Below are 14597 nucleotides of genomic sequence, written 5' to 3' on the forward strand. Positions count from 1 at the left end.
GACACTGTTTCTAAAGTGTATTGGTTATAACATGATTCTGGCCTCATTAGTTTAAATGCTGCAGCTATTATTCGATTTTCTTATAACATGGGATTGCACAAGAATGGAACGGTCGCATTATTACAGAACTGACTATATTGAAAATACTTATATTTCGCAATTTCTTAAAAGAAATGTAACAGTTTTCCTTCATTCCTTAGAGGTAAAACTACTTTGTAAAGTCTAAACAATACAAATCTCACTAATAATGAATACAACAGCAACCAATTCAGCCCAAAGAGCCTACTTATATGTCAATACTGATCATGTGCCTCAATGCCACTTTCCCACATTATCTGTAGACCCCTTCATATCATTAGTCACCAAAAATCCATCTATTTCTGTTCTGAATGTGCTTAGACAGTCATCTGGGATTGAGAATTGCAAACAAAACATCAACCTCTGAATGAAGACGTTCCTCCTCACCCAAGTTTGAAATAACTTCTTCTTAATCAAAAAGGAAAACAAGCTAACTAGCCTATAGTTACCTGTTTTTAAGTGGCATTGGGAAATATTAGAGTATTATAAAGGATGTAACAATGGCATTAAGAAACACATAGCCCAGGAGAGTTTCATGAAGAGGAATTCATGCTATACAGTTTATTATAGTTCTTTGAAAAAGCAAAAAATAGGGTAAAAAAAGGGGGCTCAGTAGATGTAATATACTTGGATTTCCAAAAGACATTCTGTAAGTATCACATGTAAGGCTTAAGATAAAAGCCCATGATATTTGGAGTAAAATACTAGCATGGATAGCCAATTGGGATAAAGGGTACATTTTCAGGGTGGCAAACTAACAGGGTGAGTGCCACAGCGTTTATTGTTGGGGCCACAATTATTTACAAAATATATTGGTGACCTGGATGAAGAGGTAAAGATAGTATTGCCAGGTTTGCGGAAGAAGCAAAAGTAATGTGAAGCTAAGACATGAGGATGATACCAGGAGTTGTACAGCGGGATAAAGACAGGGTAAGTGAGTGGGTGAAAACTTGGCAGATACAATACAATGCGGTAAAGTGAGAGGTTGTGTATTTTGTCAGAAGTAAAAAAAGTTGAATATTATTTAAATGGGGAAAGACTGCAGAAAGCTGCAACACAGGGAGATTTGTGGTTTCTAGTGCATGAATCATAAAATGCTAGTATCCAAGTTCAACAGCTAAGAAGAAAGGCAAAAGGATAGTTGGCCTTTATTTCAAAAGAAATGAGTTATAAAAGTACAGAGGTCTGGCTAAAATTATACTAGGCACTAATTACTCCACAACTTATCTACTTGCTTTGGGCCCCTTAAAGATATCATGGCATTGGACGCAGTCCAGAATCGGTTCATTAGGTTGACCCTGGGTCTGGGGAGATTTTGTTTTGAGGAGATGTTAAACAGCTTGGACTTGAAGAGACCTTTTTGAAACATATAAAAGATACTGGTAGTAGATGCAAACAGGTTGATTTCTTCATGAGACAGTCTAGGACCACAGGGCACAATCTCAGAGTAAGGAGTTGACCATTTAAGACAGAGATGAAGAAAATGTTCTTCTTTCAGAGTGTGATGAACCTGTTGAATTCTTTACAGCAAAAGGGCTGTCAGGCATGGGTCATTAGGCATTTTCAAAGCTGACATAGATTCTTAGTCATTAAGAGAATCAAAGGTTTTGGGCAAAGGCAGGAAAGGGAAGTTCAGGATTATCAGATGGCAGAGAAAAGCCGATATACCAAAAGGCCAAATTCTATTGCTATAATTTATGGGCTTATTCTAGAACGAGAGTCACCAGGAGAAACATTTTATCTCCATCCCTCTCTATCCTGCTCTGTAGTAACTTCATGAGTTTCATCGAGATCGCTTCTTATTGTTTGAAATTTTAGAGATTACATAACCAATTTCCTCAAATCATTCCTCAGAAGACAATTCTGCCATTACAAAGGTTCATCTGGAGAACCTTTAATACATTCTCTCAACGACAAGTAGTGCTTCCTTAGATAAGATGACCAAGGTGTGATCTTATCCCAGGTCTATATAATTATATCACAATATCTTTTCTTCTGTACTCAAATCCACTTGTAACATCGGCCAACAATACAATTGCCTGCCTAACCACATGCTGTTTTTTAATAGCTCATGAAAAAAGACACTGGACATCCCTTTAGTTACCAGCACTTCCCTATCTCTCACTACTTAAGTAACATTCTGTGTTTGTTTTTTCTACCAAATTAGATAACTTCACACTTATTTATGTTATATTCCATTTGCCATGCTCATGCTCATTCACTTAGCCCAAATTTCCCTAAAGCCTCTTTACATTCTCTACAAAGTTTACATTTTCACCTAGTTTATGTCATCAACAAGCTTGTAAAATAACAATGATCTCCATGTCCAAATCATTTAAGATTGTGAACAGCTGTGGACCTCGCACTGAGCTTTGCAATATCACACATGTACCATCTTGAGATTGATCCATTTATCCCTGCTCTCAGTTTCCTACTTATTAATTTGCTATGATAAAGGTAAACACGGTTGTTCACTATTCAACTTCAATCATCTGATTTTAGTACCTGAGATCTTCATGGTCTAAATTGACTTTTCATAGCTACAAATACCAAGCTGACCGTAAATTGAGACAAGCTTGATACAAGAGTGAGACGTACAAAACTTGCCAAAATTGAAATTACCATTGCAAGGAAAAACAAAACCAGACAATGAAGTCAGTATCAAGAAATTTGCATCCTGTTTTACATCTGCATTGTAAAGTTATGTTTTGGGAGATATATCAACCTCAAAAGTCACTGCTCTGTGTAAAAGCAACTTGGAACAACAACTGTTCACAGAGAACTCCAATGCTACAACTTCACCACAACTACTGGAGAAACAGAACAACTGAACACCAGTTGGACTCCAGTTTAAAATCCAATATCTCAAAGAATATCTCGATGAGCTTGAGGGCGCAACTGCCTTTACCTTCCAGCTAATATCAACACTCTAATCCTCCTCCTTTCTACCTGTATTTGCACATATTTGATATGGACTGGTTATTGATTTTCTTAGAAGGTAGCAGTCAATAAAATTTGCCTTTCATTAAAGAAAACTTTGTGCTTTGGCTCCTTAATTTGCATTTAATGAATTATGTTTTAACTGAAACATGAGCCCAATGTGCAAGTTGTTGTGATGGACCAAGAGGGGACTAAAAAGAGGTACCAATCACACCTCACTTGGTCACAAATTCACAATCTGTGTCAACACACTACTGCACGCATACAAATTTTCTTTGTTGATTTGCTGTGGTGTGTCTTATTAAAATTCTCCTGAAAATTTTTTGCCTCTCCTTTATCAATGTCACAGTAACATCCTCAAAAGAAATTCCAACAACTTGATCAAATATGATTTTTCTTTGATAAATCCATGTTGCTTCAACCCAACGTCACCATTCTTGTTTAAGGGGTCAGTTATCGCATCCTCTAAGAGATTCTAAAATATTCCCCATTACTCAAAAGTAACAAATCTGTAGTCTTCCATTCTCCCTCCCTTCTTTCATTATTGTTACTTTCCAGTCTGCAGCAAGCTTGCCAGAATCTATAGTATTTTGGTAGATAACTACCAATGCACTCATCATCTTGAACGCCACCTCCTTCAACACTCTACAAAGTAGTTCATTTGATCCAGGGAATTTAACAACCTTCAACCTTGTAAACTTTTCAACTACTCTCTTTACTAAGACTAATTTCTTTCACTTTCAAAGTTACTGAAGTACCTTGGTTACTTTTGTAAAGAAAGACTCAGAATTGTAGAGATGTACAGCACAGAAACAGACCCATTTGATCTAACTCATCCATGTCGATCAGCTATCTAGTCCTATGTAACAGCATGTGGCCAATATCACTCTAAACTCTTCCTCTAGTTTTTATGCCATTTTCCCCTTTTCCAGAACAGATTTTCCTGTCTCCATCTGTAATGGGCAACATTTGTCCTTTAGTTTTATAAATATTCTTCATTAAAGAATCTAACAACAATAAAGATGGAAAACAAAATTCTGTATACTTCACAACAAAAAGCACCAGGCTTCAAAACTATGATTTTGCATATAGCACACAATCAAATGATATTGAAAAGCTAGTGGCAGGTTAAAAATAAGTCTAAAAAATGGTATTGTTTATAAATCATTAGATGAGGACATTGAATTACACAAAAAGAATCTCAGGATTTACTCCAGAGTGCAAGAACTTCATTCTCACTACTTCTGAACAGCATCCTAATTGTACTCCACATCATAAATTGCCACCCATTGATTTCTAGGACATTGTGGGAAGCTAGGGAAAAAATCATGGGGCTCTAACAGAGATATCTGTATCATCTACAACCATGGGTGAGGTACCAGAAGACTAGAGTGGCTAATGTGCCTTTATTTAAGATAGGCTGCAAGGAGAAGCCTGGGAGCTATAGACAGGCGAGTCTGACATCAGTGGTGGGAGGGGATTCGGAGAGACAGGATCTACGTGCATTTGGAGAAGCATGGATAGTCAACATGGCTTTGTGCGTGGGGAATTTTGTCTCACAAACTTGAATGAGTTTTTTGAAGAATTGACCAAGAAGATAGATGACAGCAGAGCAGTGAATATTATTTACATGGACTTCAGTAAGGCCTTTGACAAGGTTTCGCGTGGTAGACTGATTAAGGGAATTGGATCACATGGGATTCAGGGAGAACTTGCTGATTGGATACAAGGATTGGCTTGACCGTTGGACATAGAGGGCAGTGGAAGGTTTTTTTTAGACAGGAAGCCTGTGACCAGCAATGTTCCACAGGGATCAGTGCTGGGTTCACTGTTCCTCGTCATACATATATATCAGATGTATAAATGATTTGGATGGGAATGCAAAAGGTAGGGCTACTAAATTGATGGATAACACCAAAATTGGTGGTAAAGTAGACAGAGGAAGGTTATCTAAGATTACAAAGGGATCTTGATCAATTGGGCCACTGGGCCAAGCAGTAGCAGCTGAAGTTTAATTCAGGTAAATGCAGAATGTTATAAGTTGGTAAGATGAACTAGGGCAGGACTTAGACAGTTAATGTTAGAGCCCTGGGAAGTATTGTTGAACACAAAGATTTAAAGGCTCAGGTACACAGTTCATTGAAAGTTGTTTGATTCCATTAGATTCCCTAGTGTGGAAACAGGCCCTTAGGCCCAACAAGTCCACACCGACCCTCTGAAGAGTAACCCAATCAGACCCATTTCCCTCTAACGCACCTAACACTATGGGCAAGTTAGCATGGCCAATTCACCTGACCTGCACATCCTTGGGCTGTGGGAGGAAACCGGAGCACCCGGAGGAAACCCATGCAGACACGGGGAAAATGTGCAAACTCCACACAGTCGCCCAAGGCTCGAATCAAACCTAGGTCCCTGGTGCTGGGAGGCAGCAGTGCTAACCACTGAGCCACCGTGCTGTTACGACGACCAGGTAGTTTAAGTCATAAGAAAAGGCTGGATAAGCTGGGACTGTTTCCAGAGGTGGTTGAAGGGTGACATTATAGAGGATTACAACATCATGAGGGGCACAGATAAGGTAAATGGCAAAAGGTCTTTTCCATCAGGTTGGGGTGTTCAAAACAAGAGGGCAAAAATTGAAGGGGAGAGGAGAAAGATTTTTAAAAAGGGCAACTTTTTCCACACAGAAGGTAGTTTATATGTGGAATGAACTGCCAGAGTAACTAGAAGATGCAGTAACAGTTACAACATTTATAGGACATTTGGATAAGTACATGAACAGGAAAGGCTTAGAGGGATATGGGCTGAATGCAGGCAAATAGGACTAGTTTTGTTTGGAAAATTTTGTTGGCATGGATGAGTTGGACCTAAGGGTCATATTTCATGTTGTATGTCTTGAAGCCTATGACTCTCTTAAGAGATCCAACAGCAAAACATTTTAATCGGGAAATGCCAAAATATCTAACTCCTAAAATGAAGAAAAGCAGCTGTTAGACTTTTTGAAGCAAATGACTTCTTGGAGTTTAACAGGTTTTATAAAACTATATATGAATGTTTGCGCATTAATACCAACATAAATAATATTTAAATGATGATTATTATAATATAGCCAAATTAAAAGTTGGTGACTGATTCATGAAATAACTTGGTTACCATTGTTCAGTCAGGTCCCCACATTTGTTCATCAAAACCACAGACCACAGATGCATCAAATTTTGAGAAGAAATTTAACTTTATGTTCAGTGTGTGAAAGAGGTAAACATATCATATAGAGAAAATTAGAGAGTTCTGAGATAAAGGTTATGAAGCTGGAGGATTTTATTATTATAGTGAACAAAAAGGTTACAGAGGTATTTGATAAATTGAAAATTGAAGGGTTGTTTAACTGGGAGCCAATGTTGGTCAGAAAATGAAGTGGAAGATGGGTGAGCATAATCCAAGTGAATGAGGTTACAGGCAGAATAGTTGCAGAATTTACATGTGTTGAAGGTGAAAGATGGAGGCTCACCAGGAGTACTTTAGAATGATCAATTCAAAAGGAAATAAAAGCACACAGGACAGTATCAGGAGTTGGCAAGTTCAGAGTACTGCTGCAGATATATGGTCACAGATCATTACATACACCACCAAGGTTATGAACAACTTGGTTCAACCTGTTGAGTAGTGGGATGTAGTCAGTAACTCATGAACAGAGTCAGTAATGGATATTCAACTGGGTCTGTGGTCTTCCCAACATTTAAATGGAGGAACCTTCAATAGTATTTATAACACAGAAATAAGTCATTCAGCTCGATAGTCCATGTCCATGCGAGGGTGTTAATTAATTTGATGACCATTTGAATACATCAAAATACATTTACTTTAGCATCTAAGGCAGTTAGTGTGCTGAGTGCAGGTCATATTTTGGAATTGGATCTAAACAATTTGTAAACTATACAATTGATATGTAAAACAAAGGCAAATATTTAAAATGCACATTTAATATAGCTTTCATTCTTCTTTCATGAGATGTGGACAGTGGTGGCAAGGCCAGTATCAATTGCCCACGCCTTAAAACCGTGGTCGTTGTGAAAAGTACAGCACAACATAAAACTAGTTTTCAAAGATTTAATGTGTGCTTTATGATGTTTTATTAACTGTTACATGTCACAGTACTTATATCTGGCTCAGCTGTGGTTAGTCATTCTAATGTTAGTGCATAATCTAGAAAATTTCAAAATCCAGCAAAGCCCTTGGCACAAACATTCTGGACTGAAGAAGTGAAGAAGTGTGACCTTCTATCAACCACATTAGGGTGCATCCTTGAAGATATGGTTTGTTAAAGATCAGTCTTGAAAGATTAATGGAAGAAGTGCTTCAGCATTACAGAAGTTCAAAGCAAACGAGATATGAATCATTTGAATAATAAGAGATATATAGGATACCAACACACTAAGTGTGTTGGTTCCTTTTGCAAGAACCAGAGATCCAATTCTTACCTTTTGATGTTTCTGGTAACACATATGCATTTAGTTCAACTTCATTCTTTGGCAGAGTGATCTCCACACTGTCTCCAGCAGAAACAACCAATTCCTTCATCACTAACACAGAAGAAAAACATTTTAACATACAGAGAACCAAACAAACTTCTTACATCAACTAACTATTCAACCCCAAATCAGCACACTGAGTAATGATTGTCCTTGGTATGTTGAAAATATTAACATGTTTGCTATTCTATCCATTCAATAGATAACTTTCCATTAATAATCGCTGTTTATTGAGTGAGTTAACGTAAATTCAATGAATGAGAAATGTATCCAGCTAATTCCTTTACAGACAATCCATGAATTAAATATCAAGGAATATTGTTAAATATCAAGTTCATGTTTTAATCAATCACTCACTCAATTGTCCAATTATACAGGCTTATACCATTTTTAAATCATTTAATGAGCTGTCATTTTAAATTTCTGTTCTCACCAAATAAATTTGCTTTTCATACTAGTTGGTAAACTAATTATGATCATTGTAATTCTGCATTCTGGGTGTGATCCAGATAAGTGCCTTCATCTAGGTCACACTTAATCCAATAAAATAATAATGAAGGACATGGGGTTTGATCTTTCTGGAGAATTAATAAATGTACAATTATTTTTCCTTGATGGCGACTATCCCTTACTCAGGTAAATATTTTTTCAGAGTGGTTATGCTTAACAGATTTGGACACCAATCACCATTGAAAAGCTCATTGCTCTTGAATTATTTTGAGAATAGCAAAACAGAGATAGAGACAACAAAATGAAAAAAAAACAAGTATATGGCATTATACAGATATAAGGAACAACACACTAATTTACAAACAGAGCCCTTAAATCAATCATTAAAAGGGTTTAAACAGGGCTGCATTGTTTATCAGAATTGTATTCACCTCAAAAACAAATGTGCAAAGTTGAGAACATTATATATGTGGTTCAACACTTGCATTGATCCTCTAACCTGAAACACCATTTAATAAGATGATGGCCACATTGATTTTGGCCTTAAATCCACATTTCTGCTTTTTCCTGATAACCTTGGTCTGTCTTGTTAATGAAGGATCTATAGTACCACTACCATTACCAATTAAACCACCTCAGATGTCCATTGGGGAAGCTCCAAAGACGACAACCCTTGGAGGAAAAAAATTGCTCCTCATCTCTGCCTCAAAGCAGAAGGCAGCCTTAGTTTGTGCTGCCTTAACCAGGGGGCAAAATCTCAGGGATCAATTAAGTGTGGTACTGAAAGACTGTAGTAATGTTGCAGGTATCTTTTTTGGGTGACGTTAAACCCAAGTCTTGTTTGCCCTCAAACTGGATGTAGAAATACCACTGCACTATTCCAGAAGAGCAAAGAATACACAATGTGCAGCCAACCCCCAACCATCGTCATAAAAAACAGATCCTTCTGTTACTTACCTCAATGCTGAATGTAAGGCAGTTAAATTAGTTACTGCATTTCCAATAGCTATAACTCAAAAGCAGCACCAGTCTGACATGTTTGCACTTTGCTCTCCTCAAACTCTGCATAAGTTGCTAAGAAATTTAAAACAAAACCCAATAATGTTCTAAAGTACTTGTTAGCTGTGAAGCGCTTCAGTGACTAGGTTGTGGAACGTCTTTAACAATAGAATTGTTTCTCTCCTATAAACTAATTTTTTTCTTCTTCCTTGGAAAAGGTGATGAAAAAATGCTTGTCTCAAAAGGAATCAAAGGATATTGGGAGTAGATAGGAATGTGGAATTCAAAGTACAATTGGATCAGCCATGATCTTATTGAACGGTGGAGCTGACTCAAAAGACCCACTCCTGCTCCTAATTCAAATGCTCATAACTTCAACACTAGGGAATGCAGAATGGTTTTTTTCACCTTTAACGCTTAGACAAACATTTTCTTCAGCAGACAGCTCCAGCAGAGCAGGTTGTACCCATTTTTTGCCTGATTAAAATCAAAGAGGACAAAAACTAGGAGGTAGCACATTCAGTTGGTGATGGTACAAGCGCAGCACAGTACCTTCTATCACTTGAGCAGAAAGGCAAGGTGTGATATTGAATTTTGCAGTCAGCCTTCTGATTCATTAATTAAGGAAGAATTCATGTTGAGATATTTATTTCTGCTGGTCTCTTATATCACTGAAGTGAAATAATGAATATTAAATGTGACTGTACAACCATGGCAGCACAAGCATTAAATTCAGCTCACCTGGTTTTTCTGAAACACTAGTTACACTTGAAGTGTTGGATGTCGGAGGAGGAGGAGTTACATCTTGTGCCATCGCTGTAGTTTTCACTTGTGCTGACAACGTGTTCAGGAGTGGAGTTGGAATGGTGGTAACTAACAGTGTCTCAACTATACTGTCATTTGTTGCATTGACTTGCATCCATTTCTGATTGGCTGATAGACTTGACAAATTGGAATTAGGAGGAACAACCAAAGAAGCAGTGTTTGGCAAAGAGGTTCCTTCAGGGACCTGAACAAATTAGTGAGAAAAGGAACACTTCAATTACACTTTTTTTGTCAAAATTAAAATCTGATTTTTCCCAAGTTTTTTCAGTGGAACTTTCAAATAATGGAAGAATATTTAAAATATATTTAGAAAATTAAGCTTTTAAACTACTCTTTCAAAAATAGAGCTCCAGGAACGTTAGTTTGGAAGAGATTAACAGAAATATAAACATAAATTAACTTTGCCTTTAGACAGAAGTATCACATGGCATATTGAACCTGATATTTGCAAAGAAAAAAGAAATCAAGTGTTACCTCAGGAGGTAGAGTCTGTATCTCCTTTAAGTTTTTCCCATTTGAAGTAGGTGCTGAAGGTTTTGGAAATTGATCATTCACAGTGTCATTTTCTTTAAGGCTTTTCCGAGAGGTTCGCAAATCTTTGTCTGAATGTTGTTGTGGTTTTAAATGCTTCTTGCTCTTCTGTTCTGTGTGCCCAGATGGATTTAAATTCTTGTTGCCATCAGAGGGACTACCACCATTACTTCGCAGCAACTTTGCAGGACTATTAAATGGTATGGATGCCTCACGTCTTATTCTGGAGAATATATTATTTTGCTTTGCTACCAATGAATATTCAGACAATGTGCCTTTACCTGAAGTTCTGTCAATTGTGGTCAGATCTGAAGTCCTAGGCTCAATTTTATAATGAAAATCTTCTTTTAAAATTCTTTGCATAGGACTGTGCATATCACCACAAGGGGAAAGTTTATGAATAAACATTAGAATTGAGTTAGATCTGCCTGTTCGGTTTAGCCGACAGTTTCTTTGCAGTCTGCAGTCTAAAAGATAGCAGTTCCCCTCCAACAGCCATGCAGCATTACAGTGGCATTTCCGACAGCAGGCATCTCTACAAGAGTGAATGGAATCAGTTTTCCCCACTGGTTCCACAAATGGGCTTTCCAGTCCAACTTCCACAAACACCCCACTATGACTTGCTACTGTCTTACAGCTGGCCATACTTGCACCTAAGTTAGATAACATAGGAAGAAATTCATTAGTGAAAAGTGAAGTATCACAGTTTTCGTAGACCAATAGTTATATTTCAGTTCCATTTTTATATAAACTTGATGCTTTTCCAGAGATTCTCAATGTTTTTTTTAATGAATACTATGATCCAATAATTCAGATTGCCATAAAATAAGTCTTTGCCACCATCTGCCATGCTGAATGTTGGGTGAAGCAGGGTGACTGCCATGGTAACAGGGGGGGCAGAGGAGAGGGGGTGGAATCCAGGATGATGGTTACCTTTGATGAGGGTAGTGTGGTACCATGTGACTTTCTGTTTAGCTTTCAGTTTGCTTTGAAGACACAAAGGTGGAATTCAAGTTATAGACAATATGACATTGATCATGGCTGATGAGTTTTAAAAATATTTTAACTTCTGTATTTACATACAAGTAAGAGGGGAATACACGAGTAGTGAATGGTATCCATATCAAAGTTAAGATTGCAGGGTCAGACCTTTGTTTACAGAATTAAAGGAAAAGTTGGAGAGCTACAGGGTGAAGGAGCCACATAATGTCATTTGCTCTGGACAAAGGAGTGGGGTCCCTGTAGAGTCTAAGCTCTCTTAGGCCCTGCACCCCACTGGGATGTTGGCCAAGGATTAAAAAAGAAAGACAAAACAGGATGTTTGGAGATAGTATCAGAATCTCACTTTACAACAGCAAGCGTACTATATCAGAATAAAATTAAAAAAGGTTAATCATTAAACATTACTGGAAAATTCCTCATATTACTCATAATGGCAACAAATATATAATGGTTTTAAATATTCCCTTTTACTTGAACAACACGTTTTATGGAGGTGATCATTGTTGTTTTGATTTTGAGATAAATTATTCCAAGCATGCAATTAGAAACAATATTTTATCAACAGAATTAAGTCATAAAAATTTATTTTAAAAATGCTTCACCGACAAGATTGGAATTAAAAAGCAATCCATTCACACAAATTCACTAAAACATGACAAATGTTGGAAATTTGAAAGGTGAAACATTTTGGAAATGCTCAAACACGTCATACACATCTGTGGAGAGAGAGAAAAATAAGAGTGCTAACCTTTCTCATCGATTACCTTTCATTAGACAGGAACTATTGAGTTGGATTTTCCTGTCCCTACTGAAGATGTTTTCAACATGGGGAGAGCTCATACCACATTGGCCAAGTGTCCAGCCAAACCTTCCCATTGCCCAGCCCAAACCTCCAACTGCCCCAAGCCCATCCCATAACATGGTAGATAGGAGAGCATGGAAATAAAAAGGCCCACTGAGTTTGTTGCCATGCCAATTAGCCCAGGTAATATGCTGCCCTTGATATAATAGTTAGCATGGCAGGCAGGCATGGGAAGGAGCCCTTCACACAACAAAGGCAAACTACCCCTCGCTTTCAAAGTCATGCACACTTTCTTCCTCTCCACCTGCTCTCAGAAACCCATCGCCTATCCTTCTTGTCCCTTTCCGAAAAATGGTCAAACCCTTTGCACTCTACTAGTTTAAACAAGTAGTAAATGGACAGTAAAGTTCCCGCCATACCGTCCCCATCAAACACTCCAGGAACAGGGTTAGCATGGATTAAGTGTAGAGTAAAGCTCACTCTGCTCTTTTGGACAGAAAGTGAACTGCATCCAACTAACACTCCCAGTATAGGGACAGCACAGAGATGAATATGGAGTAAAGCCCTCAAATCTATTGAACGGAAAGTAAGGTTCCCTCAACACCATCCCATTCAAACACTCCTGGGGACAGGGACAGCATGGGATTGAATACAGAGGAAAGACTCCACCAACTCTCTAAACAAAAAGTAAATTAAAAGTAAAGTTCCCATGATACTGTCCCTATCAAATACTCCTGGGACAAGGACAAGGGGTTAGAATACAGAACAAGGATCACTCCACATATTTGAACTCAAAGTAAACTCAATGGAAAGTTCCTTCAGCATCTTCCCCACCAAACACTCCGCCACCCCCCCCTCCCCCCCCGCCAACCAGACACCATGTCCGGCTGCACGGACCAGCACTGAGGTCTTGGCTCTGCTGAAACTGCCAGCCAATCTGAGAGGAGGACTGCTTCCCCGAGTAACAGAAGTCCCGAAGTCCCGTTCTTCTCCGGATGAACCAGCCCAATGCAGCACATTACAGGTCTAGGGTGGGTTTCTTTTCACTTGATTAGTTTGCAGTCCTTCCACAGCTGTGAGCAATCTGCCACCCCAACCTCCCCCATTCCCCCCCATGAAATGTTGCCTATTAGCTCTATGATTCCACAGCTGCTTCCTGAATATTTCTAGCATTTTCTGTTTTTATTCCATTGATGTGTTATAAAAACAGGCAGCTTTAAAGCAAATGATATTTGTAGCACCATGTAATTGCTGCATGTTCTTAGAATCTCAATGAACTATGTATAGGTTTCTGCCTTTACTCTATTCTTTAATTGTTTTGGTCTTGCAGCTCTCAATAGTGTCTTAAAAATTTTTATTACACCTATACCTTATCGATAACCCTTTTCTTGGGCATAGAAGGCCAATTGCTGACTGCTAGTTCAATGCAGTAACATTCTCAAAGATTAGTTTTGACTTACCTCTGCAAGCACAGAATATACTATCCAGTTTTACAGGTCTAAACAATGTTTTCACAGATTACGTTATCTGGTCATTTTACAATCCTAAAAATAACATCTACTCCACCTTTTAACCTTCACTTTTCCAGTGAGTCCAAGGTCAATTTATACAATCTTTCCTCACATTCTAATCCATTGTTATTCTGATTGTTCTCTCTTGTCTCCTTTCAACATTGCAACAACATTCTATGGACAGCGGTATACAGAACTGGACATACATAGAACATAGAACAATACAGCACAGAACAGGCCCTTCGGCCCACGATTAGATTAGATTAGATTACTTACAGTGTGGAAACAGGCCCTACAGCCCAACAAGTCCACACCGACCCGCCGAAGCGCAACCCACCCATACCCCTACATTTACCCCTTACCTAACACTACGGGCAATTTAGCATGGCCAATTCACCTGACCTGCACATCTTTCGACTGTGGGAGGAAACCGGAGCACCCAGAGGAAACCCACGCAGACACGGGGAGAATGTGCAAACTCCACACAGTCAGTTGCCTGAGGCAGGAATTGAACCCGGGTCTCTGGCGCTGTGAGGCAGCAGTGCTCACCACTGTGCCACCGTGCCACCTACCACGATGTTGTACCGAACATTTGTCGTACCTTAAAGCACCTATCCAATTGCCACTTAAAGGTCACCAATGATTCTGCCTCTGCCACTCCCATGGGTAGCACATTCCATGCCCCCACCACTCTCTGGGTCAAGAACCTACCCATGACGTCCCTCCTATACCTTCCACCCTTCACCTTAAATTTATGTCCCCTTGTAACACTCTGTTGTACCCAGGGAAAAAGTCTCTGACTGTCTACTCTATCTATTCCTCTGATCATGTTATAAACCTCTATCAAGTCACCCCTCATCCTTCGCCGTTCCAATGAGAAAAGGCCTAGAACTCTCAACCTATCCCCGTACGACCTATTCTCCATTCCAGGCA

The 14597-nt window shown here is 38.7% G+C and overlaps 1 protein-coding gene across 5 annotated transcripts in view; it reads right to left on the bottom strand.

Moving 5' to 3' along the window:
- Positions 1 to 14597, bottom strand: part of LOC140453579 (dyslexia-associated protein KIAA0319-like protein) — a 107829-nt gene that overhangs the window by 64837 nt on the left and 28395 nt on the right. For all 5 annotated transcript variants that reach the window (XM_072548384.1, XM_072548382.1, XM_072548385.1 and 2 more), the window contains exons 3-5: positions 10293 to 11002; positions 9735 to 10002; positions 7494 to 7595 (exon numbers count right to left, since the gene is read on the bottom strand). In XM_072548384.1, coding sequence (XP_072404485.1) covers positions 7494 to 7595; positions 9735 to 10002; positions 10293 to 11002 — 1080 coding nt within the window. The remainder of the gene's footprint in view (positions 1 to 7493; positions 7596 to 9734; positions 10003 to 10292; positions 11003 to 14597) is intronic.

This window comes from Chiloscyllium punctatum, chromosome 27 (assembly GCF_047496795.1).
Source record: "Chiloscyllium punctatum isolate Juve2018m chromosome 27, sChiPun1.3, whole genome shotgun sequence".
In the NCBI taxonomy this organism is placed as follows: Eukaryota; Metazoa; Chordata; class Chondrichthyes; order Orectolobiformes; family Hemiscylliidae; genus Chiloscyllium; species Chiloscyllium punctatum.